Raw genomic sequence first — 26,116 nt, 5'->3', positions numbered from 1 at the left:
TGGCATGTGCTCTGTCATTTTCCCATCTTCTGAAAGATCTATTTTTCCCCCTCCCCCTACTAAGAAGTGAGGACTTATTCACTTAGCAATAGGAATACGGAACTTTGCAGTGAGGAGCTGAGACTTTTAGCCATTTCAGCTGGCATCATGCTGCACTCTGCTTCCTCCAGGAACTTCCATCAGCGTTTCTGTTTCGCTGTCACTGCTGATGATTCATGTTGTCTGAAGAGCTGCCATACATCCCTCTCTGTGACTCACACATGTCTATCTGAGGCTTCAACCTGGGTAATCTCACAGTTGCAAAGCTGTCAGCCTACAAGTGGAACCACAGCAGCCATTTGTACATTCTTAAGTTTCTTGGAGCTGTTCTTCAAGAGAGTGCCTCAGTCTGTCCCTGTATTCCAGTTTCCTGTCTATTCCTTGCATTTCCACGAAAGTTTGTGCTTGTCTTCTGAAAGACAAACACAAATACATCTGAAAGACACATTTCTCCCTCTGTGGTCCCCAGGTTGCGCTTCCTGATGACAAAGGTATCTGTGATCAGGCGTTTGTGCACGCTGTTGAGGGGGAGATCTTTAAAGATCAGCCAAGCCACTGCCTGGAGAGGGCAGGATACAGTTGTTTCCACCTGGTCTTAACAGCCATGTGTCAGTGGCTGTAGTGATTTAGATGGGAAACCTGGAGGCCAGGAATATAACTTGAGAAATACATTGAAGACTACCTGTGCTTGTCACATTGTCCCTCATTGTCAGCTGTGCCCTGAAAGAATCCCAGCACCATGATCTAATCAAATACATCTCCTACTCAGGCCACCTGCTGATCAGCCTCAGAGTTTCAGATACCGATACCAACAATGAAACAATTTGAAGTGAATGAGCTTTTGTTGAAGGCATTTCATGGTCCAAAAAAGCATTTTAAAAATCAGTGTATTTTTCCAGCTTTTTAAGATCATGTTCATGTAAGTTCATGAGTTTGAACTTTTGAACTTCCAGCAACCTTTTGACATCAGATGTGTTCAAAGAGAACGTTTTACTTTGGCACAAGCGACGTGTGTCTGCACATCTCTTGGTGTTGTATCTTCTTTATATAAGGCATTGCTCTCCTGAGCAGTTTTATCCTTGCATCGCTGTTATATAAACAGCATTTTGTTTGCATATGTGGGTGGTAAGATTGTATGGGAGGTTCTAGCAGGTGCCAGGGTGTGTTAATCCCAAAAGGAGAACCTTCTTGGCTTTTGTTCTGCTTTGATCATGAAAGAAACAAACCCTGTTAAACTGTTTTGATACAATCTCCACCCCTTCTCTTCTAATCACAATCATCTATCACCTATGGGCCATCATCCTCAGTTTCTTTTCACTTGCCTTAGGTTATAAGAGAACCAATCATGAAATTTTTGTAAGCCTTTAAGTGTTGGATTGGTGCATATGGGGTTGAATATGTAAAGGGTGTTACAAGGTAGATTCTGCTTTGTTTGTGTGTACATTCCAGTTTCATTCCAGGTTAAGAAATACATAGTTACTGTATCAAATAACCCAGGAAGAATCCCACATGGGTGGAACTCATCTATTCATAGTTTTCGGTTGTCAATAGAATTCCTAAAGGGTGTCTCTCCAAGTTGAACTCGGAACCTTTCTAAAATCTAATTCTTACCCATCACCAAGCAGGAACAAGTACAGATTCCAAAACAAAAATGAGCATTTGCCAAATTCTACACCTTTTAATGAAAATAGTTAATATTTTAGTTTCTCATTCTGTGACAAGTATGCTGTTGATGTTAAGTCTTCTTTGCTTGTTCTTAAAATCCACACGTGTTTTCAAGAGATGAAAAGCTTATGAATTCTGCAATCTGTCTTTATGGTATTGGTATATTGACGTGCAGTAGTGTGAAATGCTGAATATGCTGTGCGCATTAATAAGACTTGGCAAAACAATAAGGAGTAAGTTTGTGTCTTGAGACAGGAGACATTATTTGGGAACTGAGGAGTAGCTTTAATAAAATTCAGTTTCACCTTGGGTTAAACAATTTATCCTAGGAGAGGTGTAGTTTATTTCATCCCTGAGAAGGAATTAATTGGCCTCCTCACATCTCTTACCAGTGAAAGCTAAAGAGAGAAAATTCTGCAAGAAATTACTGTCTTTAATCAGAGATATACAGGATCAAGAAGGGCTGCAAGGAGGCTGTGGGGGTTTTTTGTATGTCCAATGTAAAGATTGATAGCTTGCCACAAATTCCTGGCCTTTGGGCCTTGGTGGTCGGTGTAGTAACCTAGCAGAGGACTTCTTGTTAAAGCGGCAGTTTTCAGCATGAAGTAATGTCTACAAGATCCCTCCATCTCCTTGCATGTACAAAGTCTTCCCAAGCACACATGTTCACCTGTCCATTTCCAAGAAGCTTTTCTCTGCACTTCATTAGCATCTTGGCTCTTCCTAAATTTCTGTTGTGACAAGAGAAATCTCTTTATGGCCTTATTATAGAAAGAAAGTCCTGTCATCACCTCTTTGATTTGGTAAAGAAATCACTGTGGCTTTTGCATTAGAGATGCATCTCTGGAGGTTACGCAAGAGTGAAAATCAACAAGCTATGTGCTAGTAATGAACAAGACAGTGTTACCAAGCACGATAGATCAAAAATGGAGCTCTGTCAGCTTCTATCTCACCCCCAACCCAAGGTATCCATTAATTGCTGGGTATGAAAATGTTGGTATGAACTTCTTTGTTTTCAGCATGGAATAATTAAGCAAATCAGAAGGGAAAAATCAGCTTTATCCATCAATAGCTGGAAAACACTTTAAAATTTGCAAAGATAAGGTACTATCAGTATTTTTTTGTATCTGTGACTCAGTATAACTGGAAACCTTTTGAAAACGTGTATTGCTGTGGGCTGCAAAATATATGGATTTATGTAAGTGAAGCAAAGCAGGTTTTTATTTGGTTTCATCAGTATTACTATTGTAGACTTTGGCTGCTTTGATTGTTTCACTATATACCTGATGAGAAACAAAGCCTTGTAATCCTGTGATTTTGTTATAAAGATGTTAACATTTACAGGAAACAAAATTTCATTCAATGACAAGTTATGCAGATGCTTAGAACATCAGGTTGTCTTATTCTCTGCTGAACACTTTGTAGATGTCAAAAATGTATGTGGTTCAGGAAGGGGAGTGTTGTACGAGGGGGAAAAACCCCACCTACGTGGTTTGTTCTTTCAGCATTGTAGCAATCAATCTTGGTTGGTTTTGGCCTCATTTCCTATAGAAACAGGACTTATTTGGTGTTACTATCTGTCAACTCCTTTAATGACTTGTGAACTAGTCAGCTGTTTACAGTCAGATCTGACAAAGGCTTATCATCCACTTTTTCCTTAAAGCAAGCAGCTGGGCACAGGAGGAAAGCCATGCACATTCCCTGTTGAAAGAGAAACTGCAGTGTGAATTCATTCCTCCAGTACCCTAGAGAATCTGTAGTAGAAAGGGTATTGGATCTGTGTCCCAAATAAGAAGGAAGTTTCTGTCAGTATGTTACTTTATTTGACACCAAACTTGATCAACATAAGACACATGTAGAAACTCAGAATTTATTATTCCCAGAGTTCATAGTGCTCTCTTCTGCTCTAATTCATGTCTGCATGGTGTGTATCTTCTAATTGCATTTCTTTGGAATCTATTTAGTCCGTAAACTTGCTGAGATGAAGACTTTTTTTTTCTATCCTCTTGTAAAATACTTTGCACACATAGGAGCAGTATCTGTTAAATGTACCTTCATTCACAGGATTTTCATCAAAGTTTGCCCACTTTTTCAAATACCAGTGATTTGTTACCATTATTGTGTAAAGCAGTTGACCTATCTCCTGATCTAGTTGATGCTAGTAAGTCGGGATAGAAAAGTGTATCTTGGTTTCATTTCTCACGGACATTTCTACGCTACCAGTCCACCTACAGATGAAACTTGAGTTCAAGTTAAATGTTATACTTACTGTTTCACAGTAATTCAATCCTAATTCAGTCATGCATCAGTTCTTCATCTTTAAAGGAGACTGGTGCAAAGGTGAGCAGATTCAAACTCATCATTTTCATCTGGCTGGCATTTATGCATTTCACAAAGGCTGGATGATTTCAGTTCATCTCCTACTGATCAAGTATCTCACTTACTCAGCAATGGCATTCTAGTGGGAGCTGTATTTCAGGACATCAGCATAACAGAAAGGGGAATGGATGAAAAAGTCAGAAGTGGAATGTATTCAAACCTCTAACTCTGACAGGTAGTTTCTGTAAGCTTGGGCTGAATGTTGGTGGTTAGGCATTTTAGAGAGCTTTGACTATTTCTTCCGTAAGATTTAGGTAATCATAATTAGAATATTTTGCTTTTCAAGGCTACCCATAGAATAACGTGAATAGTGTGGAAAGCCTCTTAACTAGCTTCTAACCAGATAATCAAGAAAAGGTTTTGCTTTAAAAATGTAGTCTAAAAGACTGACAGAGGATGTTTGGGGGTTCTTTAGTTTTCTTCTTGTTCTGAGTTTTGCTGAGGAAGCTAAGCAAAATATCTCCTCGCCCTAACGCTTCTCAGTAAGTAACATGATTGACTGACAATGATTTGTTTGCAGACTTCACTATTTGCTGCTTGCTTGTTCCTGTCTTCCTTTGCTCCAGCCCTGTACATCTCCCTGGCTTATGGCTGACTTTTCAAGGCTGTATTTAGCCGCTGTTGCATTCTTGGCTGTACTACGAGCCCACTTTACTGTGTGGCTAAAAAAAACCCAGGCCATTTTCCACAGGACTCACACAGGGTTTCCAATGTGGTACTTCAGCAGAGGTATGAGAGATGAGCATCAATCATGTGTAGGCAATTGTATTTGAGCTATAGCTTCTTAAAATAGGAAAGAGCTTTACCTATGAGATCATGATGACAGAGTTACCAAGTCTGATGATAAATCTTCTAGCACAATTTCCTGAAACTATTCGTAGAGGCAAAGGAAACAGTATTAATTTCAATGCTGTTGGACAAAGAACTTTAACTTGAAACAGCTACTGGAGTTCTGTTTCTATATTAGCCTCATGTAGCCATGATTAAAAAAAGCAGACACACCTGCACTTTACCTATTCAAATGTTGTGGTAGATCATTGCCAAACTGAACAGGAGTTTGTGATTTTGGGTTTGGGGTTTTTGCAGCCCATATTTTTTAACATGTAAAATTTAGCAGAGCTCATAAACAACATTGTTTTAACAATTGAGTACGTAAGAACATTGCCAAGACTTTTGAAGCGTTCTGTGTTTTGAAAAGATAATTGAATTGGAAAAAAAAACTGAATAAAATCAGAATGGCACACACATGTGAGACACTGAAAGGGATGGATGTCCCTAAATCTGCCGGAAATGGGTCCTTATGTATGGATACTAGTCACTTTTGGAATAGGAAAATGGATTCCTGAGCTGCATAATATCTGATTTATCTAATAGTGGTTAGTTTCACATAGTCAGATTATTCATCAGGTAGATACAAAACCATATGTGTCATAAGCCAAGCAGGTTACAATTACAAATAAACAGTTTGGTTTAGATCCCACTTTCACACCTCTTTATGAGAAAAGCATACTTGTGAATAAAACATACCTGCGTGGCACAAGTTCTGATTATTCAAATGGCAAGATCAGGGACAAGGAATTGTAGTTGAACTTTTGTAACTCCTCCTTAGTTTGAAGGCAAGTTCAGTAAAATCTGTATTAGCAAACGGAAGGGACAAATAGCTCCCTCACAAGTGACAGCTGGAGAGCCAGGGCAGAAATGGGGACTGAGATAAAGCAGTGGTTGAACTGGAGAGTCCGGCTTGCTGGGTTGTCCCAAGGATCCAGCTTCATTGAGCAGTGTAGTAGTGCTCGGGTGGAGGGAGGTGGAGCTGCCCCAGGGAGCAAAATGCACTGTGAGAACTAGGTCAGGGGTGTGCCGAGCTCTCTGGGGGTGCTGGCATAGCCTGAGGCTAGAGAGAGAAAGCCAAGAGGAGGTGAAAGGTGGATGAGTTGAGTCTGTGGCGGGTGATCTCAGCCAGGATTAAGGCAAGGAACCAAGGAATGGTGCAAGGAGGGAAGATGTAAATCTGTAAGCAGCTGCAATCTCAAAAGAAGGCTGTTGACTATTTTTAACTTCCTTTTTTTGCACGTAGCAAAGAAATAGGACTGGCAAGTGCATAGCTGCAGAAACATGAATGATCTCACAGCCAGCATGTGTATCGGGTAACACGTAGTACTCTGAAACAAAATACTTTTGTGTTGACTGAACGTTTAGTTAAAATAAAAGCAGCAGTGCTTGCCATGGCTGCTACTGCCAGCCATTAAGAGAATTCTAGCATAACCTTCTTTGTAATTGTTTGCAACACTCTTTTTCAGTTTGTCTGGACTGGTAAGAGTGTTTTAATCCATTCATTCACAATTTTCTTTCTAAATCCAAAATTAGGCTGTAGTATTTCTGGGGAAATGTGGGCTCCTCTGCAGTGTCTCTTAAGATACCAGAAGCAGATTTGAGGGCTGTGTGGAACTGAGATGGATCTTTGAAAGCAAGGATAGAATTGCAGGTTTCTGTGTAGGAGTGCAAGTCTTTCACATTATTCTACTGAGGTTTGTAATACAGGAAAAAGTTGGTAACACTTAGCGCTCATTCCCTACAGAAACACAGAGACATCTATAGAATTCCAAAATGATACAGCTCTGCTTTGCAAACTAAGTGGTCAGATTTTTGGAATGGCTCCCACAGACAGTAAAAATCTTTCGGAGGTCTGTAATTCTTTCTTCTGGCAGTGCAGGAATTCCCATGTCAAATCTATTCTATTCTTGGCAAGAACTTATTCCCCCAGACTTTATATTCTGTTCTAATGCAAATAATCTATATGGTGTGATACACCTGCATGAGAGTACTTTAAAGATTTGACATTCCATTCCTGTCAAGACATAAGTGATAAGCTGAAACTTAAGCATAATTATATTCTTATTTTCTAAACCTGCATATCTTTATTTACCACTGCACTGTCTGACAGCTGCATTTTCAGTTCTCAAGGCATAGTGCATGACCCAATCTTATTGCTTGGCTGTTCTTGAGCAATTTTGGCATTTTGCCAGTTCCTGTACAAGCTGTGAGCCAGAATCCCCTGCATGTCACTGAGGCAAGACCTGGCCTTCAGGCATTGCAGAATTCCCCTGCCACATGGACAAACATGCTTACTGGCAGCAGAGGACATCATGTGTGATCTCCTGCCAGCCCTGAGTGGAAGCACTGCTGGTTAAAGAGAAGAGTAAGAAACATGGCTGGAAACATCAGGTCCTCCCATGATTCAAGCAATTATTTAAACAGGTAACACAGGCTAATGACATAGTTTCGTCTTTGCAGCTGATAGTTCTGTTGTTCTGGAAGCAAGATTCATCTTTCTTTAGGAGTTTCTCTAGGGCCTTGTGTTAGCGCCTATAGCTGCATTTCCTGAGTACTGAGTTGTGCTTTCTTTGGAGCTCACAGTGCCTTAGCCATATTCCCTCACTGACAGACCCTGGCTTCTGCCTCATGAGACCCTGCTGCTGGGCAGCTCTGCCGGAGTTTTATTCTAAGAGCTTCCACTTTCTTTCTCCTGAGCAGAATGCAGAAAATTAGAATGTAGGAACTGTAAAAAAAGTTTTACTATACTTTTCATATTCCAGCAGCTGCTATGCACCAAGAGATTAGTTTTGACCCATGAAAATGAAGAGGCAACCATACTATCTGTTATGGATTTGGTCCCGAAAGGGGGATAGTTCTGGATTATGCTGGTTATTCTGCACATCCCTCTCGTCATTCTTGATTTTCTATCAAGTAATTTTTTACAGGCTAAAGTTATTCCGTTAGTCCATGAGGGAGCTGTCAGGATGGGCACATAAAATTTCTTAATTCGACCTAGGATGATTAATTTCCTATATGAGAACAGCGGGATGCAGAGCTTCCTTCCCTGTGGAATGGGAAAGAATCTAAAATAAGGAGTTAATCAGAGTATACTAGTATTGTTTCAGAATTTGCTGTGAAGCATTGTGTCTGAAACATCCAAACACTTACTTACAGAGAGTCTCCTTAAACAGATTTTGTGAGTATTTTATGTGCATGAGGTTGTCTGTTTTTTTTCCCCACTGTAACTGAGCTTTATTAATTCTTTATTAGCTGATTTGTAGTATGGGACATGCTTGTAAGATCATATTACTTTGCACATGTGGAATTCCTCAGAAGTAAATGGTCATAGAATCATGGAGTCACAGACTGGTTTAGGTTGGAAAGGACCTTAAGATCATCTAGTTCCAACCCCCCTGCCATGGGCAGGAACGCCTCACATTAGACCATGTTGTCCAAGGCTCTGTCCAGCCTGGCCTTGAACTCTGCCAGGGTTGGGGCATTTAACACTTCACTGGGCAACCAGTTCCACTACCTCACCACCCTCACAGTAAAGAACTTCCTTATATCCAACCTGAACTTGCCCTGTCTAAGTCTGAACCCATTACCACTTGTCCTATCACTACATGATATTTTTCTCTGCTAGGTGGTAGGATGTAACTATGTAGTTCACCCTCTCAGAGTAGTTACTGGATGAATTCAAGTTGTCAGAACAAATCTGAGACCTCTCTCCGCACAGTTGAGACACTTGCACCAACCTTTTCTAATTGCTTGTTCTTTTCCTCATTGCACAAATATATTTGTAGCAGCCATTCTAGAAGGGCACAACATTAATCTTAGGTTAGTAATTCCCCCCCTCCCCCCCTTTTTTTTTTTGTTTTTGCAGCTATGGAAGGGTAGAGTTGAGGTCTTCTGAGAAAGGTTTCTTTATCTTCTATGCAAAGTTTTGCTGTAATTTGCTCGTCAGTTGTAACTGTAAACAACAATTATTTACAGAAACATGACACTATTTGTTTTACTAGTACTTGAAAATCTTTGCATTTTAATAGGCTTTAAAACTATGTTCCTTTCTGAGAGAAACCTTTTGTGTTTTCTTGACAATGGTCATATTTGAGAAATAAGATCAGTGTGCAGGTGTCTTCTGTCACTCCCAAAAATGAGTCAGGTAGCTCAGGAAAGTGTGTGGTTGATCAGAGCTTCAGCACATCCCTTGTAGATAGTCCTGCCTAGTCTTTGCTATGCCAACTACTGTTGGTCTGTCTTGGTACTTCGCAAATTTAGGAGCACAGGCACAGATGTGTGAACAGAAGTGTTAGACTAATGGAAAAGTCAGAGAAACATCATATCATTCAGAGGTTTGGTATACGAAAGTGGTGCTACGTAAAGATGTTAATGAGACAGAGATAACAGGAGGTTTTGTGCAGCCACAAAGACTGTCTACACAGTCTGTTAGAAATTTGTTCTGTTAGAAATTTGTGCTGTGCAGACTGAAGTTCTCCGAATACAGACAGTTGCCAAAAGCCAGAGTCATGTTAATTTGATTTTTATCAGAAACTCTGGACATCTATTTCCTTCTTCCAGCATCCATGGTTTAGAGGTTGTCTCTATCTTCTTGCCCTTCATTCTGCAAAATGTGTGTTGGCTATTTTTGAAGTGGTCAGTCGTTTCTGTTCCACTTTTCATGTCATGATGAGGTTTCTGAACATAAGGTAAATGGGAAAAATGGGAAATAAGGCTTAGAAGTATTTTGAGCTGTCATCTAGTCCATTTCTATACAAGGCAAACTCAGTTTTATCCAGCGCTAGTTTTATGCTAGAATATGTTGAAGGTTATTCTGGACCCTCTTCACCCATAAGCCATGTTCTGAGACTGATAGCACTGCTTTCTGATACCTTTTGCTAAACAATATTAGCTGTGACTATACATAAAATGTTCCTGACAGAGGTTTGTTTATACTCATCTAAAACACCTCCATTACTCTACCTTCATGTTTAACTGCTTTCATCAGTAGAAGGTTCTTTCTAATGTCTGATTTAGATCACCTTGGCTGTGATTTAAGCATGTTGATGCTTCCCAGAGCATAGATTATGCTCTTCCTCTTACAGTTACCTTCTACATGCTTAAAGATTTCTTAGGCTGCCTGTCGTTAGGGTTTTCTCTTCTCTGTAGAATAGAAAGTTCAAATGCTTTCATTTTTAACTCATAACTTACTTGACCAGACTTTATGCTTTTCTTCCCAGTTCTCTCCATTCAGTTTACCTCTTTTTTCTCAAAAAGCATTGCCCAAAGCTGGATGGAGCACTTCAGCTGAGACCTACATACTGCTTAGTAGTACTAGAGTGGTTTGTCCCTTTGCCCTTATTTTCTTAAGAGATGGCTTTTTTTATTCTAACTCCTTTTAGCTTTAATATTTCTTCTGATAGAGTTGCCTGCTATTTCTGAATACAGTTGTGCTCTCCTTAAATCTGTTACTCTGCTGTTCCATTTCCTGCTTTTCCTAAGTCCCTTGGTTTCTACCATTTTATGATCAGTATAAATGAAAACTTTGAGTTAAGATACCCTAATGTCTACCTAAACTATTTTCAAGGTGTAGCAATGTTTTGAGTATTGTTTTTTAATTTGCCCCACAACAATACGGGAAGAAATAATATTGGAGGTAAGACAATGGCTTGTGAAATGTCCACAACTGTTTTTTTCCATGACCAATGGGTCTAATGAAGTTCGATTTCATGTTCTTTTGTGTTTGGCACTTTCTACCAGCCTAGAACATCCCAGCTTGCCTACCACGTCCTCAGGTCTTTGCGTTCCATATCCTACCATGTTTCCAGATGGGCAAGAGACAGGCTAAACCTTGCTCAGAGCTATGTAAATGGTGGTTCAAGGGCCATTACACTTGTAATTCACTTAAGTAATTCACTCCAAGAATGGTTAAAGAGCCAAGTTATTGCTGTCTTTCCTTCAGCGCATAGATTTAGATCTCTTTGCACTATCAAGGTCAAATTTTCCTGAAGTTTTCAGGAAAGTTCCTGTCTTGAAGACCTCTATTTTTCCATCAGATTTGATTGAAATTGTCTATGAGCTCAAAAAAAGCTACTGGAGCGTTACTTGCAGGCAGAGGGGTGACACAGGGGCATAAGCCGCTCCTTTCTTAGAAAACAGGTTAAAATTGTTCAAATTCAAAGGACAATTCAACTTAAGCTTTGCTTCTTGCTATGCATTTGAACATGCCTTTGCTGAACCAACAAAACATGCTTCAATCACCCCTTTCCCTCAGTACTCTTGCACCTGATTTCTGTCTCTTGAATTTCTGGTGCGCTGCTTTTTCCTAATTCTTGTCTTTTCAGCCAAGAACTAACAGCCTCTGTGTATTTGCTTCTAGGTAGACGTGAATCCGCTGATGAAAATTAGTACATGGGGGGGTGAAGACTTTCTTTTTTGTCAATATCTAGACTGCTATAAAACCTGAGGAGAGCAGTTATTTAGAGTGATTTCTGCAAACCTGATAGTGACATAATGTTCAGATGAGAGAAAGCCAGCCATTCTCATCTTTGGTGCTATGACTTTTACATAATTACTGGAACAACTTATTAAGAGTATTTTAACATATAATGTACTAAAAAAAAAAATCATGCAGCAATTTTTTTCTGGATTCTTTTTTATTAATCTTCAAGCATTTGAAGTAGAATGCAATTATTTTGTTTTGAGCTCCAAGATTGAATTAGCCAATTTAAAACTGGTTAATGAAAATCATTGCAATTAAATAGACATTAAGAAGTCATCAAGGCCCAGATCATCTTCTCCAATTGTAGAGGGCAGAAATTGAAATCAGTGGGAAGAGAAAGCCTCTTGCAGGACTGTTGTACTACTTCAGGGGTCCTGGAGGATTCCATTTCTGAGCTTCACATAGGTATGGAGGTGGGCATTACTTAATCATAACAGATTGAAACTACCTTTCCTTGATATTTTCCAAACAAAAAATAAACAAAGAAGGATGTTACTGTTTCTGTAGAGTTTCAGGTAGGAAAAAAAAATAATAATTGGTTGTTATCTATTAAAATACATAGCTTTCCTGCATTGGGGCACAATCCAGGTTGTTGTAAAACTTCTGGGATTCTCACAAGATAGTTGGAGAGTAGGTGGGTTGCAGTGCCTGTCCTATTGTTAAATTATTATTAAATGGTGCACTGATTTGATCACATAGGCCAGTTCTGATGCTGGCTTTGGTATAGTCCATTGGACTCTAATTATGTCATAGTCACTGCTGCCAAGTTGCCTAACTATTGTTTAAATGAATTCCTGTCATCTTGCTCAAGACAGCTTCTCTCGTGTTTGAAGATGTCAAGCTATTCATTTTCTCAATTTTATTCCCATTGTGATGTGCTGTGAGACTATTGGCATGTTTATAGAATGGCTGTCTCCCTCATCTTCTTCAAATTCTTCTGTCTTAAAAACCCATGTGCTACACAATAACTGAGTTTATTTTGAATGTTTTTCATTACCTGGCCCTCTTTTTTGGTGCTTAAGTCCTGTCCTACCTCAGAGAAGGACCTTGCCTATGCAGATGGTTGTCTTCCTACTGAGTTTTTAATTCTTCTACTTATAAAACCAGCAACACAAATCCCAATTGCCTCTCTCCCAGCTGTTCTTGAGAAATTCTGCTTTCCCCATCATTAAGTTGGTAATTTTTTGATTATGGTATTTCATATCTCTCTCTATCCATGGTATGCCAAGAGATCTGTATTTAAATATCATTTAAAAGTAGTTAATTGCCTTGGAAGAGATAGCATAAATCCAGCTAGAACTCTGATTGCATTAACAGAATTGGCAATGATTTTCTCTGTCGTCACCTTTCTGAAATATACTTGTAACTCCTTGCAGTAATAGCAATATCTTGGAGGGCACATCACTTCAACTTAACCCATGCATAACTAACTCTCAGAATAGTTAGGATAATGTGCAAGTTATTCTAATGATATGCAGCTTTCAGGTAGGAAGTGTGAATGCATTTGTGATCCTTTAACAAGGGACCTGTGTATTACACCTTCCAGAAGTCTTCATCAAAGCTGGTGCTGTCATCTTGGGAACCAATGATGGCCTGAGACTGTTTCTGAAGTTTTAACATATTAAGATTGAATTACATGCTCCAGGCAAGTCCAGGGACACCTCTATTCTGAACATGAGCCACCTTGTGCCCAGGCAGCCAAGAAGGCCAAAGGCATCCTGGCCTTTATCAGCAATAGTGTGGCAGCAGGGCCAGGGCAGTGATCATCCCCCTGTCCTGGGCACTGGTGAGGCTGCACCTCGAATCCTGTGTTCAGTTCTGACCCCCTCACTGCAAGAGAGACATTGAGGTGCTGGAGCAGGTCCAGAGAAAGGCAACAAAGCTGCTGAAGGGTCTGCAGCACAAGTGTGATGAGGAACGGCTGAGGGATCGGGGAGGATTTAGTCTGGAGAAGAGAAGGCTCAGGGGGACCTTATTGCTCTCTATAACTACCTGAAAGGAGGATGGAGAGATGTGGGGCTCAGTCTCTTCAGTCTCTTCTTCCAAGTAACAAATGACAGGACAAGAAGAAACGGCCTCAAGCTGCACCAGAGGAGGTTTAGATTGGATATTAGGAAAAATTTCTTCACCAAAAGAGTGGTCAGGCATTGGAACAGGCTGCCTAGGATAGTGGTGGAATCACAGTCCCTGGAAGTGTTCACAAACCTTGCAGATGAGTGACATGGTTTAGTGGTGGTCTTGACAGTGCAGGGGTAAAGGTTGGACTTGATTTTAAAGCTCTTTTCCAATCTAGCTGATTGTATGATTCTATGGTAGCAGAGATGTATCTCATAATTAAACTGTTCCGATTTGTTATCTGTGCAAAATTCTGGCCCTGTTTGCAGCTTTTGTACTACACGGTGTGGAAAGCTCTGGGATCCAATGATTCAGTTATGCAAGTTAGTGCATAGGATCTGTCTGTTCACCTGTAGTGTTTTCTTCACAAGGGAATTTTGTAGAGGGAGCAATCTGATGTAAGTTAAAACATTTTCTGGTGTTCTTTGCTAAGTCACTATGTGGAAAATTGAGCTGGTGGATTGCTTCATGTAGATTTTAGCTCAGAATCCACATTGGGCAAAATCGCCATAATGGTCTGGTTATTTCATCTCAAGTATCTTCCAATTCATTCACAGTCTTGATCCCAACAAATAGTAATTTCTTATAAAAAATGTATGAGATCCATAGAATGAATTTCTAAATGCTAAATCGCTTCTGGAAGAAATTTCCTGTCTTAGTAGATCATCCCCAGTGATGTGCAGGAACTGACAGCCTTTGAAGTGGCTTTTCATCTTTTTGATTGTTTGTTTGTTCTTAAAGCCAAAGCCATAGGATTTGAATGATCAAGAGATATTCTGATGTGGTCAGGCAGTGCAAATCTTGTAGCTTACTATAAGCCTTGGGAATAAAAACAAAACACTTGCTGCAACTTGATGGACCTATGTCAGGACTGCTGTAACCTAAGCATTTCATTCAGCTCTTTTGTCTAATTCAGCGTGCCTGGCTTTCTGCTCTGTAATTGCTGTAAGATTAGGAAATACCTTCTGGTGTTCATAACTATCTCTCTGGGTGATGAACTTCATTGTTTTGTCTTTAATAATTTGAAATTATTAAGCTCCCTTTTTGTCCTCATGCCTTCCTAGGCATGTTGAGTTGAGTTCACTTGGAATTTTCTGGGAGTAATGGTAAATGGAGTAATGGAGCATCAGGCACACACATTCTTTTTTCTTGCTAGGGTTTCTTGCTATTGCTTGCAATGTACAGATGTAAAGCTACTGGGAGAGGAGTTTACTGTGAAATATTTTTAATCTCCCATGTACTGTTTGATATAAGTGCCTTAGTTCCTGTTGGATAGTATCTGTTATGGTTTATATTGCAATTTCTGAAACCTACAGCTCAAAGTAGTGTTTTCTTAGGTTTCTGTCCCCACCATCACATTGCATTTTCAGAGTTTACTACTGGCATTTGTCCTGAAACTATGTGCATGACCCTAAGCTTCTGTGCTGTAAAAAAATGTATGTAGCTTTTCTTTTAACAAACACTGCAGTATGACCATTCTACAATGTGCACAAATCAGATGAAAACATGTGCTGATCTGTAGGTTTTGTGAAAATTGCTTACAATAGACAATTTACTTCATAGTTGCAAATAAACATTCACTCATGACAGAATGCGTGTTGCTTTTAGTGTATGCTAGGCTAGACATTCATATCCTGACATACCAGGCTAAAACACTTCTTGAATGAATATAAATATCTGCATAAAATCTTGCAAAATTAAGACCATGAAATGTTCCAAGCTCATCTGTGTTCTAGTTTGGACCTCCTGCCACTGCTGTCTCTAGACTTTTACCAACTTCTTTTCTTCCTGAATATTACTTATGAGTAACTCTTCTGCATCCTTCCAACCTCCTGTGTTGCACTCCACAGTATCATTTTAGCATCAAAGTGTCAGTCTGAAAATTACATAGGAAGAATATTGTTTTTCTAATTATATAACAATGTTTTCTACTGAACAGCATATTTCTAACATGTTTGTCATTCACATCTGTATTTTCATAGTATTGATATCATAGTCAGCATTGTAGGACTCGATTATTTGGTGCTGAAATAATTTATTATAAGGTGAATATGTTGGAGTTTCACTTGTGCTCGACTGAAAAATGATTCAAGTCTGGAAGGCGAAGATCCTGTTTTCCGTACCTTTGTTGGTATTTGCCTGTAGGAAGCTGCCAAGAATTTTTACAGAGAGGCTGCAAGTTTTTAGTCAGTAATTAGATGACAGTTGATTAACAAATCAAAAGCCATCTCCTGGTGCTTGTGAAAAGTATGGTGAAAGGACACAATCTTCATACAAACATCAAGCAGCAGAACAGAACAAGCAGCAATTAATACTCTTCACAGGCAGAAAACTTTTCAGAGTTCCTGAGTTGTTAAAACCTGAATCTCTGGCAAGTTCAATAGAATACGGATTCTTAAGTTATTTTGAGGGTGCCTTATATTTCCTAAACCTTCTGGACAGTCTTGGAAATTTTACTCTTAGTCCTTATCGATTGCCTTACTGCCAGGTGTATATTTTTGTCTTGAAACTTCAAGAGAAATCAATAATCAGTCTAAGCAAGGGCTCTGCAGACACACTAATGAAAACTAAAGTTTCTTTGGCTTGATTGCTTTTTTAGTTTGTGTTGTGTGAAGATTCTACTACTTTGTGGTGTTGTCACGTTGCAAGAGGCTGCGACCTCCATTTTAGCACCTTCTAGATGGATAAGTCTCACAACTATTTTTAGTTTAAGTCTTGTCTGTATAGCACAGGAAGGTATGAATTCTCTGTGGCCATTTTTAACTTCCATTTTAGAAACTTGAGCCTGTAAGATCTGGAATGTGTTGTAACAGAAAAAAACCCCATACACTTAGTGAATATCATTGAAAGTAACCAAAGAGATTTGTAAAGTAATCTCCGTCTCTGCTTTCGTGAGACCCCACTTGGAGCACTGTGTGCAGTTCTGGTGTCCTCAACATAAGAAGGACACGGAACTGTTGGGGCAAGTCCAGAGGAGGCCACGGGGATAAGCCAAGGGCTGGAGCACCTCTCGCATAAAGACAGGCTGAGAAAGTTGGGGCTGTTCAGCCTGGAGAAGAGAAGGCTGCGTGGAGACCTCAGAGCAGCTTTCAGTATCCAAAGAGGGCCTATAAGGATGAGGGGGACTCTTCATCAGGGACTGTAGTAATAGGACAAGGGTTAATGGGAAGTTCAGGTTGGATGTAAGGAAGAAGTTCTTTACTGTGAGGGTGGTGAGGCACTGGAATGGGTTGCCCAGAAAAGTGGTAGATGCTCCATCCCTGGCAGTGTTCAAGGCCAGGCTGGACAGAGTCTTGGACAACACGGTATAGTGGAAGGTGTCCCTGCACATGGCAGGGGGTTGGAACTAGATAATCTCAATGTCCTTTCCAACCCAAACCATTCTATGATTTTAGGTGTCAATAGTATATTCATTACAGGAAACTTCTGATTTTCATTATTTCATATTCTTTTTTCCTTTTCCTGGGGGCTGCCTACAATCATTAAGAATCCCCCAGTGCCTAATGGATGCCTAGGTATGGTGGTTTGGGGAAACATACTAATTATGGCAGCTACCTGCTGGGTTTGCATAGAACCTGACAGTTTTACTCTGTGAGACCCAGCCTTCTGGTGGCAATGGTCCATAGAGGACAGAACTGCACAATCATCATTTCAATCTGTGAATATCCAGTGGCAAGTTCTGCGTGGGATTCTGCTAGACCATACCCTTCTCACAGCTGAACTGAATCCCCGTAGTACCTTGTCTTCAGCTTCTGCTCCACAAGGGTACAAGCCTCTATAGGCCCTGTCATCCCCATGTGGCTGTCTCGCACATCCTAGGACATCTAAAATCACCTACACCTGGGGTCTTGTCCCAGATGCTTTTCTTCTAATGTTAGGGAGGAAGGGTCTCTTTGGAAACAAACCATCTGCAAGCAATCAGATGTTGCATCAGGGATTATCACTCTGTTCTCCCATCAGTTTTCAGCTGTAGCAATGCACTGTCCTAATTTGCTCAAGATTTCAGTGTCATCTTGAAATCTGGCAGATATTGAGCAAACGTAGCTATCACTTGATTCACATTTTTCAACGCTATCTCTTCATGTACATATCTGTCTTGGAAGCTTCACGTAGATCAATCAACTTGCATTGCTTTTTTAATAGGTTCTATGAAGCAACATGATAAAATCTCATCCAGAAACAGACGAAACATTCTTCTTAAACTCATGAAGAGTAAAATAAAGTTGCAGCTGCTTCTGGATTAGATTTTATTCCTAGTGGGGTATTTACATTTTAGAAGACTTTATTATTCTCCTAGTAGTTTTATTTCAAGGATATAGCTGTCTGCATCTACTGCTGCTGTATTGGAAGTGGCCATAATAGCTCATAAAGTATTAGGAAAGGTTTCAAAAAGCAGATTGGGATTTCTGGATTTCTTTAGAGTTTATGTTGTCTCCAAAGAACTTGCATAAAAACATGAGTTCTCAGGTCTGTTTCCTTGATGCAACTCCATTCACACAGGTTTACTCCTAACTTAAGCTGGCAGAAGGGGTTACCTCTTTGCTGGTAGACTCATCAGGGCCAGCACACGTCTATGCTGTTCCACTCTTAGCTCTCCTCTTGATACAAATTTGTCTCATGAGCACTATTCCAGAGGCTGCAGAGCCCAAATGCAATGAAAAATTCTCTCCTATCTTTAAGGGTAGTATGAATAAATATTCAAGTATTATTCATGCTATTGCATAGCTATCTTTTATTTTACTTTGTAGTGCAAATATCATAGAATCATAGAATCCTTTCAAAGGTGTTGCCAGGAGTGTGCTTAATAGACTTCAAGTTTAGTTTACATTATTATTAGAGCAAGCTATTTTGATTAAGATTGTGTGACCAACATATTCAGTATTTTCTACTGATGCCCATTCTAATAGCACTGTTAGATTTGTTGTTACTGTTAATTTCTCCATTTCTCCATTAGGGGAGAGTTTCAAAATACTTTGGGTAACTATGGAATATGGGGATCTAAGAAATGTTGCACTTCAAGCTGACTTTACTGCACTGGCATCACTCCTGTTGACTTCCTTGGCATCAAAATCTTGCCCAGGAATTCTCTTGCTGTGAGTGTCTTACTGGAAGCCAGTTTGCAGCTGTGGTTTAAGACCACTGCCAAATCTGTTGACATGGGTTTTCTGTAACTATGTGCTACAGAGTTCGAAAGCCGAGCTGCTAGTGTGGCCTTTGGCATGAAGAGAGTACAAGACAGCATGATCTAACAAGCTAAGCAAACTCAACACAGATGTTGCATATCCTGATTGTACTTTTGGCTTCCAAGACATCAATGATATCCTAGATTGGTCAAACTCCATGGCAAAACATCCATTCCTTTTGAATTTCATCTATAGCCATTCTGTATTGGGTGTCTTTACATTGCATTAGCAGATTTCCTTGCATTTGTGCCTGGAAAGTATATTTACTCTGTGGCAGACTGCTGAGAAACTATTTTGGTTTGGAATGCCAGTAGAATTTTTAAAACAAGCCAATAAAATGAGGATAGCATATCACAAAGGTTATTTACTCAAGACTTTTAAAGGAAGCCAAACATAAAACTGCTGAGTAACTCTGGGTTGCTGCTCAAGTTAAAAGCCTTTTTTGCAAGAGAAATGGGGAATTAGGGTTACAAATAAAAGATTTTTTTAATAGGGTGACCAGGGACATGCCGGGAATGAAGTCCCCAATGATCTCTTATTGGATCTGTGCCTTCTCACATTTCCACCAATGGTCTGGAAAAAGGGGTGAGAATAAATAGATGACGATATGTGTGGACAACACCAAACTCTTCAGGGAGTGAAAAATTAACGCTGGACAGCAAACATTGCAGAAAGTTCTCATTGTTAGAGTGTGGTGTGGTATAACAGTAGACAAACATGCAGGTGACTAAAAAACAATTAATGAATTGAAGGGAGAAATGGTCCTAAGAATGCACAAATAGCACTGTGAGTTAAATTAGGTATTTATTGCAACTGAGGAAGGATATATTCTAATTATAAGAGATATTTTTGAAACTGTGAACGGTGGCAAGAAAGCAAATAGAATGTTAACAAGCTTTAAAAAAGCAACAGAGAACAAGGCAAAGCATTTGCAGATGTATAAATCTATACTGTGCCCTCAAGTGTGCATGCAATTTTAATTCCCTTCCTTTGCATTTCAAAAAGGTATTATTGAACTTTGCAGAGTGAGAAGAAAGTTGAGCATTAAAATATAGAAATTTTTTTATTTATTTATTTTTTATTCTATGTAAGGACCAGGACACTAAACTAGACCAGAACTAAATAGATTAAGATTCTTCATCTTGGGAAGAGACAAGTGAAAAGGCAGAAGTCATTTAAGTACAGAAAACTGAATGGTTAAGTAGGAAAGCTGAACAGACAACAGAGGTCAAAGTAAATTGGCAAATGGAATTATCAGGCAGCATTACAATAAAGGAAATTCATTTTTACAGATTAAATCAACTGTTGAATCCACAGTTTATTTCCACAGTATTTATGGGTTCAAAAATTATGAAAAAATTCATTGATATTCCCTAATGACTATTAACTGTGATAACACAATCTCAGGCTCTTGAAATCTCAAAGCCACCAACTGCTGGAAGTTGGGAGAATATACTGAGGAAATTATAATTTTCTGGTTAGGTTTTCAGAATCTGTGCCTAATCACTTGCTATTTAGGTACAGTTGAGGTACAGAGCTAGAAAATATACTGTCTACTACAGGTGTTATTACAGGTAATAATATACTGGTGAGTGTACAAATCAGCAGGGCACCCATTGTGTAACTAGTGATCTCTGAATCATTTCAAGCATATGTATGGGATCTGCTGTATTTGATTTTGGTGCCAGCAGCAGTTTAATTACACCTATCTTCACTGCCTAAGTGCTTTAAATGCAGAGTGTCCAATTTCACCTCTTTCTTCTCAAATAAAACTTTATGTTAACATGTGCAAAACCAACAGTAATGTAATGCAAAATGACAGTTAACCATTCACGCACTGACTACTTAGTTTGGCTGAAACTGTTGAACTTCCTCATGATGTTCAGTCAGTCACCCATACCCCAGTGCTTGGATTTGAAGCGCTGCACCAAAGCATCCACATTACCGCTCTCTAGAAGCAGCAAATCCACTTGTTTTAGTTATTCCAATCCTGAGACTCTTTCTCTGGTTTTTTGGTGGGACTTTGGGCATGAATGAAATGCTCATTGTTTCCCTCACTTCAGTTTTTAGACAGGATGTCCCTGTATTTTTCTGAATTTGTTCTCCCAGCCTAGTACTAACCTTGGGCTACTTAAAGACTTTTGGTTTTCACCATTCATAGACTGGAGAACATGGGTCACAGTCTAACTCCACATTCTTTCTATTGATGCCATTTGCTACTAGCTACTTGTAGATGACAGTGGTTACGTGTTTAACTATATATGTCATACCGACTGCATAAAATAGCAGCACCTGAAATGAAAGCCCCACAGCAGAAGAGTTTTATTGTGGAAGAAGAGTTTTGTAATGGAGGAGTCTAATATGAGCTTCCCTGTTCACTTGCAAATAAGATATATAACAATAATGTGTTTCTTAATAAAAATCAATAAACAGAATTATCATGGTAATTCCTCTGGGCTCAGGTGCATTATCACATCAGCACAGCTTGACAACCTGCGATGTCAATTGAATTGCCATAGATGACCGTAAGTATGCTCTTAGCTCATGGCAAATGTAAGGTAAAATGGCTGAGCTTAATCCTTGATTAAATATTTACTTTATCTTGATTCCGTGTGCACAGAGCTGTTGTGACTCATGTGAAAGATGACTTGACCGTGTATTTAACTCATCCTCATAAAATGTTTTTCATGGTAAATAGGTTGCCCTAAAAAAGTGATTAGCTTGAGGTATGAGTGCATGTGTAGCATTGCTTCAAGTGTCCACCCTCGCATGGTGAGAGCCAGCCCTGTGTTCCTTCTCCTTCACAGGCCAAAAAGTCTTTCCAAAGTCTAAATCTGTTTCTATTCAGCTCTACCAGCAATTTTTTCCTTCTTGGGTTTCCTTCAAAATCTTTGTATTCTATCTTGTGCCTGACATCTTTTTTCTTTCCTTTTTTTCCCTTTCTCTTTTCTCACTCTCTCCCAAGAAAACTGTGGATCTGGGGTTGGACAGCAAATTACTACTGAAATCAGTATCTTTTGAAGGATAAAGGTGTTTTAATGCAGTATGAAGATCAATAATACTCCAGGTCTGACAAGTAAAGCGAATTTGCAGTTGTTCTTAATACGAGTATTCCATGTTAGCTTGCTAAAATAATTGCATTTCATAAATAGATCAGCTACATTTATTTTTTTTTTAGTTCAGTCCCACAGGCAGCAATATATTAATGGTATTTCTTCATGTGTTGGAAGTCTTGCTTTATAATATGCTCAAAATCGTACGAGGTTTTTTTGTTTGCTTGGGATTTTTTTATAGAGGGCACTTTTTTTCCTGGATTACATTTTGTTATTTTGAATTGACAGGTTGGCTGTTACTAGACAGTAACTGTAAAAGCCATCGTATTTTGCGGAATTAAGGGAGTTACCTCTCTTCCAAAGAACAATCTAATAAGCCTACTGAATACAAGTTGGTTTGAGAAGATTGCAAGTGAAAAACTTAGCTTCTTCGATACATACATGGAAATTTTAGAATATTTTCAACACAAATTATTTTATCCACACATGGTTTTATACTTCTAGAAGTTAGCCACAATAGGGTCACCAGTTCCAACTAGCAGGTTATCTGTGTGTTTCTCCTTTCGCCTCATACCCCCCCACCTTTTTTTGAGTACCCTTAGAAGTACAGGGGAGGTTGCTGAAAAGATGATTAAAAGCATTTGTGAAATCAGAACCAAAATAGAAGGCTGGGATCATGGCTGTTTTGGATACTTCTTCAGATTTGAAGAGTGTCATGGAAAAGGTGCCCTATTTTAGACAGGATTTGTTGTATATAGGTTAGTTGCTGCAATGGGTTTCACAAGACTTCCAGAAGCAGAGTCAGATGCAGTGTAGGTGAGTTTTTAATGCAGCCCTTCCCTTTTTACAGCTCTGTCTTGCGAGAACAGAGTATTGTGGTTTCCATGTAATCACCTTTGAAATAATTGTCCAATTACACAATAATATGTTGCCAGTATTTAATAAGTTTCAGATGTTTCAAAATAGACAAGGGAGTGGTGTTGAAGACACCTGCAATTGAGGGCATTGGTGGAGAGGAGAGAAAATGGAAAACACTTGTAGTGGTCGGTAACAACTGCAAGAGTTAAAGGTCCTCTTATTGAGGTTTAGGTTGCATCAGCTGATACAGTGTAAGGTCTAAATGTCTCTTCTAATTTGCACTGTATTAGGGAAAATTATTTGCCTTGAGGTCTAAGGTCTAAGCTTTGATGAGATGCAATATATTAATCACAAGTTTCTGTTCTGTATTTTCAGAAGAATGGTGTGTCAAATGGAACTCTCTACAAAAAAACCTTTATTGAGCACTTTGAACAGGCACCAATGTATGTTGCTGTTCTTACTTTCCTGGGTTTTGGAGTGGGAACAATATTTGGCTACCTGCGAGATTTTATGAGAGCCTGGGGACTAGAAAAACGTCACATTGCTGCAGAAAGAGAACAACAAAAAGTATGTATGAAAAAGACACTGTGTATCTACAGCTGAGTTTTCCCCTACTTGCAAGTTATGTGCAATAACCTACCAAAGTAACAAGGCAAACATCTTTCATCTTACAGAAGAACACTGCATAGCAATGAGAGGAATGACCCACACTGCAGTATAAACACCTGTATGAATATGTCCCTGTATGTATATAAAATCATGATTTTCATGCAGAGATACGTTCTAAGAGTGTCAGAATACTCTCAGCAAAACAGAATCTTGTGTATTAGGTCAATCCACGCAAAAAGAAAACTCAGAAATGCCTCATTGTTAACTATATCATCTCTCCTAATCTCTTACAACCCAATTTTTCTTTGCTCTATGTGGCTGTCCTTGTCCTTCATAGCAATAGGTGGTGCTAACATCTGTAATTGCTGACTTCGGTTTGCTGAGCTCCTGATCACAGAGCACTCAGGAATCACTGTCCCAGCACAGAGTGAATGTAGCCTGAATTCTTGCAAGTCCTGACTTAGAAATTTTTCATCCCACATAGTTCTAAGTGAAACTTACACCTCAGCAGGCTCAGTTGTGTTTCGAACTTTGTTTAGACTTTTTGTTGCTCCTCCTTGTCTGCACAGGTTGAGCCATCATTTACAATAACACTTGCCATAATGGACGGAAAATACAAATAGTCTTACTGTTCCTCTTACAAATAAAATTCCCAAAACTGTTTCTTGTTTTGGCTTTCCAAAGATGCATGCACAACTTAATGAAATATCAGGGTGCAGTCTTTTTGTCAGCATTCTCATGGAATATCCTTTTCAATCCACTGCATCATTTGGCCATTTATTGAGCTATTTTGATTCCAGATATGCCAGTTAAATCTTTTTGCCATCCACCATGGATTACATGTTCATTTAATTCCCCAGTCTTCCACAAATAACTACATACCATGTTATTTTATCAGTTTATTGTATCCAGTGTCTAATATGCCTATATTGCTGTTTCATATAAAACTTTGTTTAGATTCCATACCTTTCTTTTAATTTAATTTCCAAGTAAAATCCATAGATAGAAATTAATTGTTGACCAAACCAGTTGTCTAACTGGCTGTGTGCATGTGCAGGCTAGGCCAATAATGCCTAGATCAATTACATTGGACTAGCTTTAATCTAATGTATCCAGCATTTAATGAAATATAATGAGTGAGTTGTTTATCTCAGTTTTGCAATCTGCTCCGCACATAGCAAAGGAAACCAAAGGAAATTTGGTTTCTCCCAGTGAAAGAATCATGAGTCCTTCTGTTTCTAGCTTTCCAAATGTTGGACTGGAGAACTAGGCCAACTTGTTGTCCATTAAAAAAAGAAACAAAACCAACAACAAAAGAACCAAAAAAAACATCCCTTGAAAAAAACCAACACTGTATTTCAAGGAATTAAAGTAAGATATTTGCTGATAGTTGCTGTTTGTGACATAGGAACATGTGGCTGTTACAGAGCTCTGTTCACTAATGAATCCATTTTTCCTTTTTAATGGGAATGACTTGGGTACAGCAGCAGGCATTTTCCCAGGAACATAACCCTGTGCATGTTTTCAAACTAGGATTTTGTGCCACTTTATCAAGATTTTGAGAACTTTTACACCAGAAACCTCTATATGAGAATACGGGATAACTGGAATCGTCCAATTTGCAGTGTCCCAGGGCCACAGTTTGACCTCATGGAACGTGTTACAGATGATTACAACTGGACATTTAGGTGAGTCAGCTTACACTACAGCTGTCAGCTTCATAAGAATCCTCCTGATACATCTGCAAAGCACAGAATGTTGCACCCAAGCCCCTAATACCTACATCCTCCCTTAATATACATCAGCATATTTTTTCCTGAAATCATTACTATGATGACAGTCTGTCCCCTTTCTTCTGAATATTGTTTGGAAATGCAGTATAAAATGGACTGAAATCTATTGCAAATGGATTTTATTTGGCTGTGTTGGCACAAGTAAGACTGCTTATGCTTCATCTATGACAACAGGCCTTTAGTGGGAATATTACAATAAAATTTGTTATATCATAGAATCACAGAATGGTTTGCATTGGAAAGGACCTTAAGATCATTCAGTTCCAACCCCCTCTCATGGGCAGGGACACCTTCCACTAGACCAGCTTGCTTCAGGCCCCGTCTAACCTGGCCTTGAACACTGCCAGGGATGGGGTACCCACAGGTTCTCTGGGCAACCTGTGCCAGGGCCTCACCACCCTCACAGTAAACAATTTCTTCCTTATAACCAACCTAAATATTCCATATTTCAGTTTGAACCCATTACTCCTTGTCCTATCCCTTGGTTAAGATGTAAATCATAATTTCTTGCATTTCATATATGTTGCTTCTTACTTACATAGTGAGTCTTTGGCAATGAGTTTTAAGCAGTTTACAGCTTGAAGTTTTCATTGTATCCCAACTGTTACTGAATTAAATAGATGTGGAAATTCACCACATAGACAATGTGTAGGTTGAGTATATTTCAGCTTACTGAGAATGCATCACAGTGTTTGCCACAACATTTTCTTTCTGTTTAACTTCTCTCTGTGTATGAACACTGATGACTCTGTAGAAGCTGTTGACGATTTGCTTGAAAAAATAGTGTCTATAAGTTATTCCTTAAACAAAGTTTTAGGTTTGATTGTTCATTCAAGTCCATAAAAGCACCCTTTCACCTAGTACCAATAAATTGCCATCTACAGCTTGGAATCTAGAAAACATTCTGAGCAAGCAGCAGTATTTAGTTAGGAAAACAGAAAGGCTGGAAAAAACTTTTAGGATGTTAAAGTAGGAGGATTATAAATTCCCAAATAGGAATTTGACAGTGGAACAGAATTCAGTGGGAAAATTTGGGGGTTTTTTCCTTTTCTTTTTGTTTGGGGTTGGAGGGAAAGTTGCACTGTTCTTTAAAATGTGCTTTGATTATAG

At 39.1% G+C, this 26,116-nt stretch overlaps 1 protein-coding gene across 1 annotated transcript in view; it reads left to right on the top strand.

Annotated features, from left to right (window-relative positions):
* Positions 1–26,116, top strand: part of SPTLC3 (serine palmitoyltransferase long chain base subunit 3) — an 87,825-nt gene that overhangs the window by 11,147 nt on the left and 50,562 nt on the right. Inside the window, exons 2-3 of the mRNA XM_030489926.1 lie at positions 22,980–23,171; positions 24,747–24,901. Of these exons, the coding sequence (XP_030345786.1) occupies positions 22,980–23,171; positions 24,747–24,901 (347 nt within the window). The remainder of the gene's footprint in view (positions 1–22,979; positions 23,172–24,746; positions 24,902–26,116) is intronic.

This window comes from Strigops habroptila, chromosome 6, assembly GCF_004027225.2.
Source record: "Strigops habroptila isolate Jane chromosome 6, bStrHab1.2.pri, whole genome shotgun sequence".
Taxonomy (NCBI): Eukaryota; Metazoa; Chordata; class Aves; order Psittaciformes; family Psittacidae; genus Strigops; species Strigops habroptila.
This window is presented reverse-complemented; position numbering and strand designations above follow the sequence as displayed.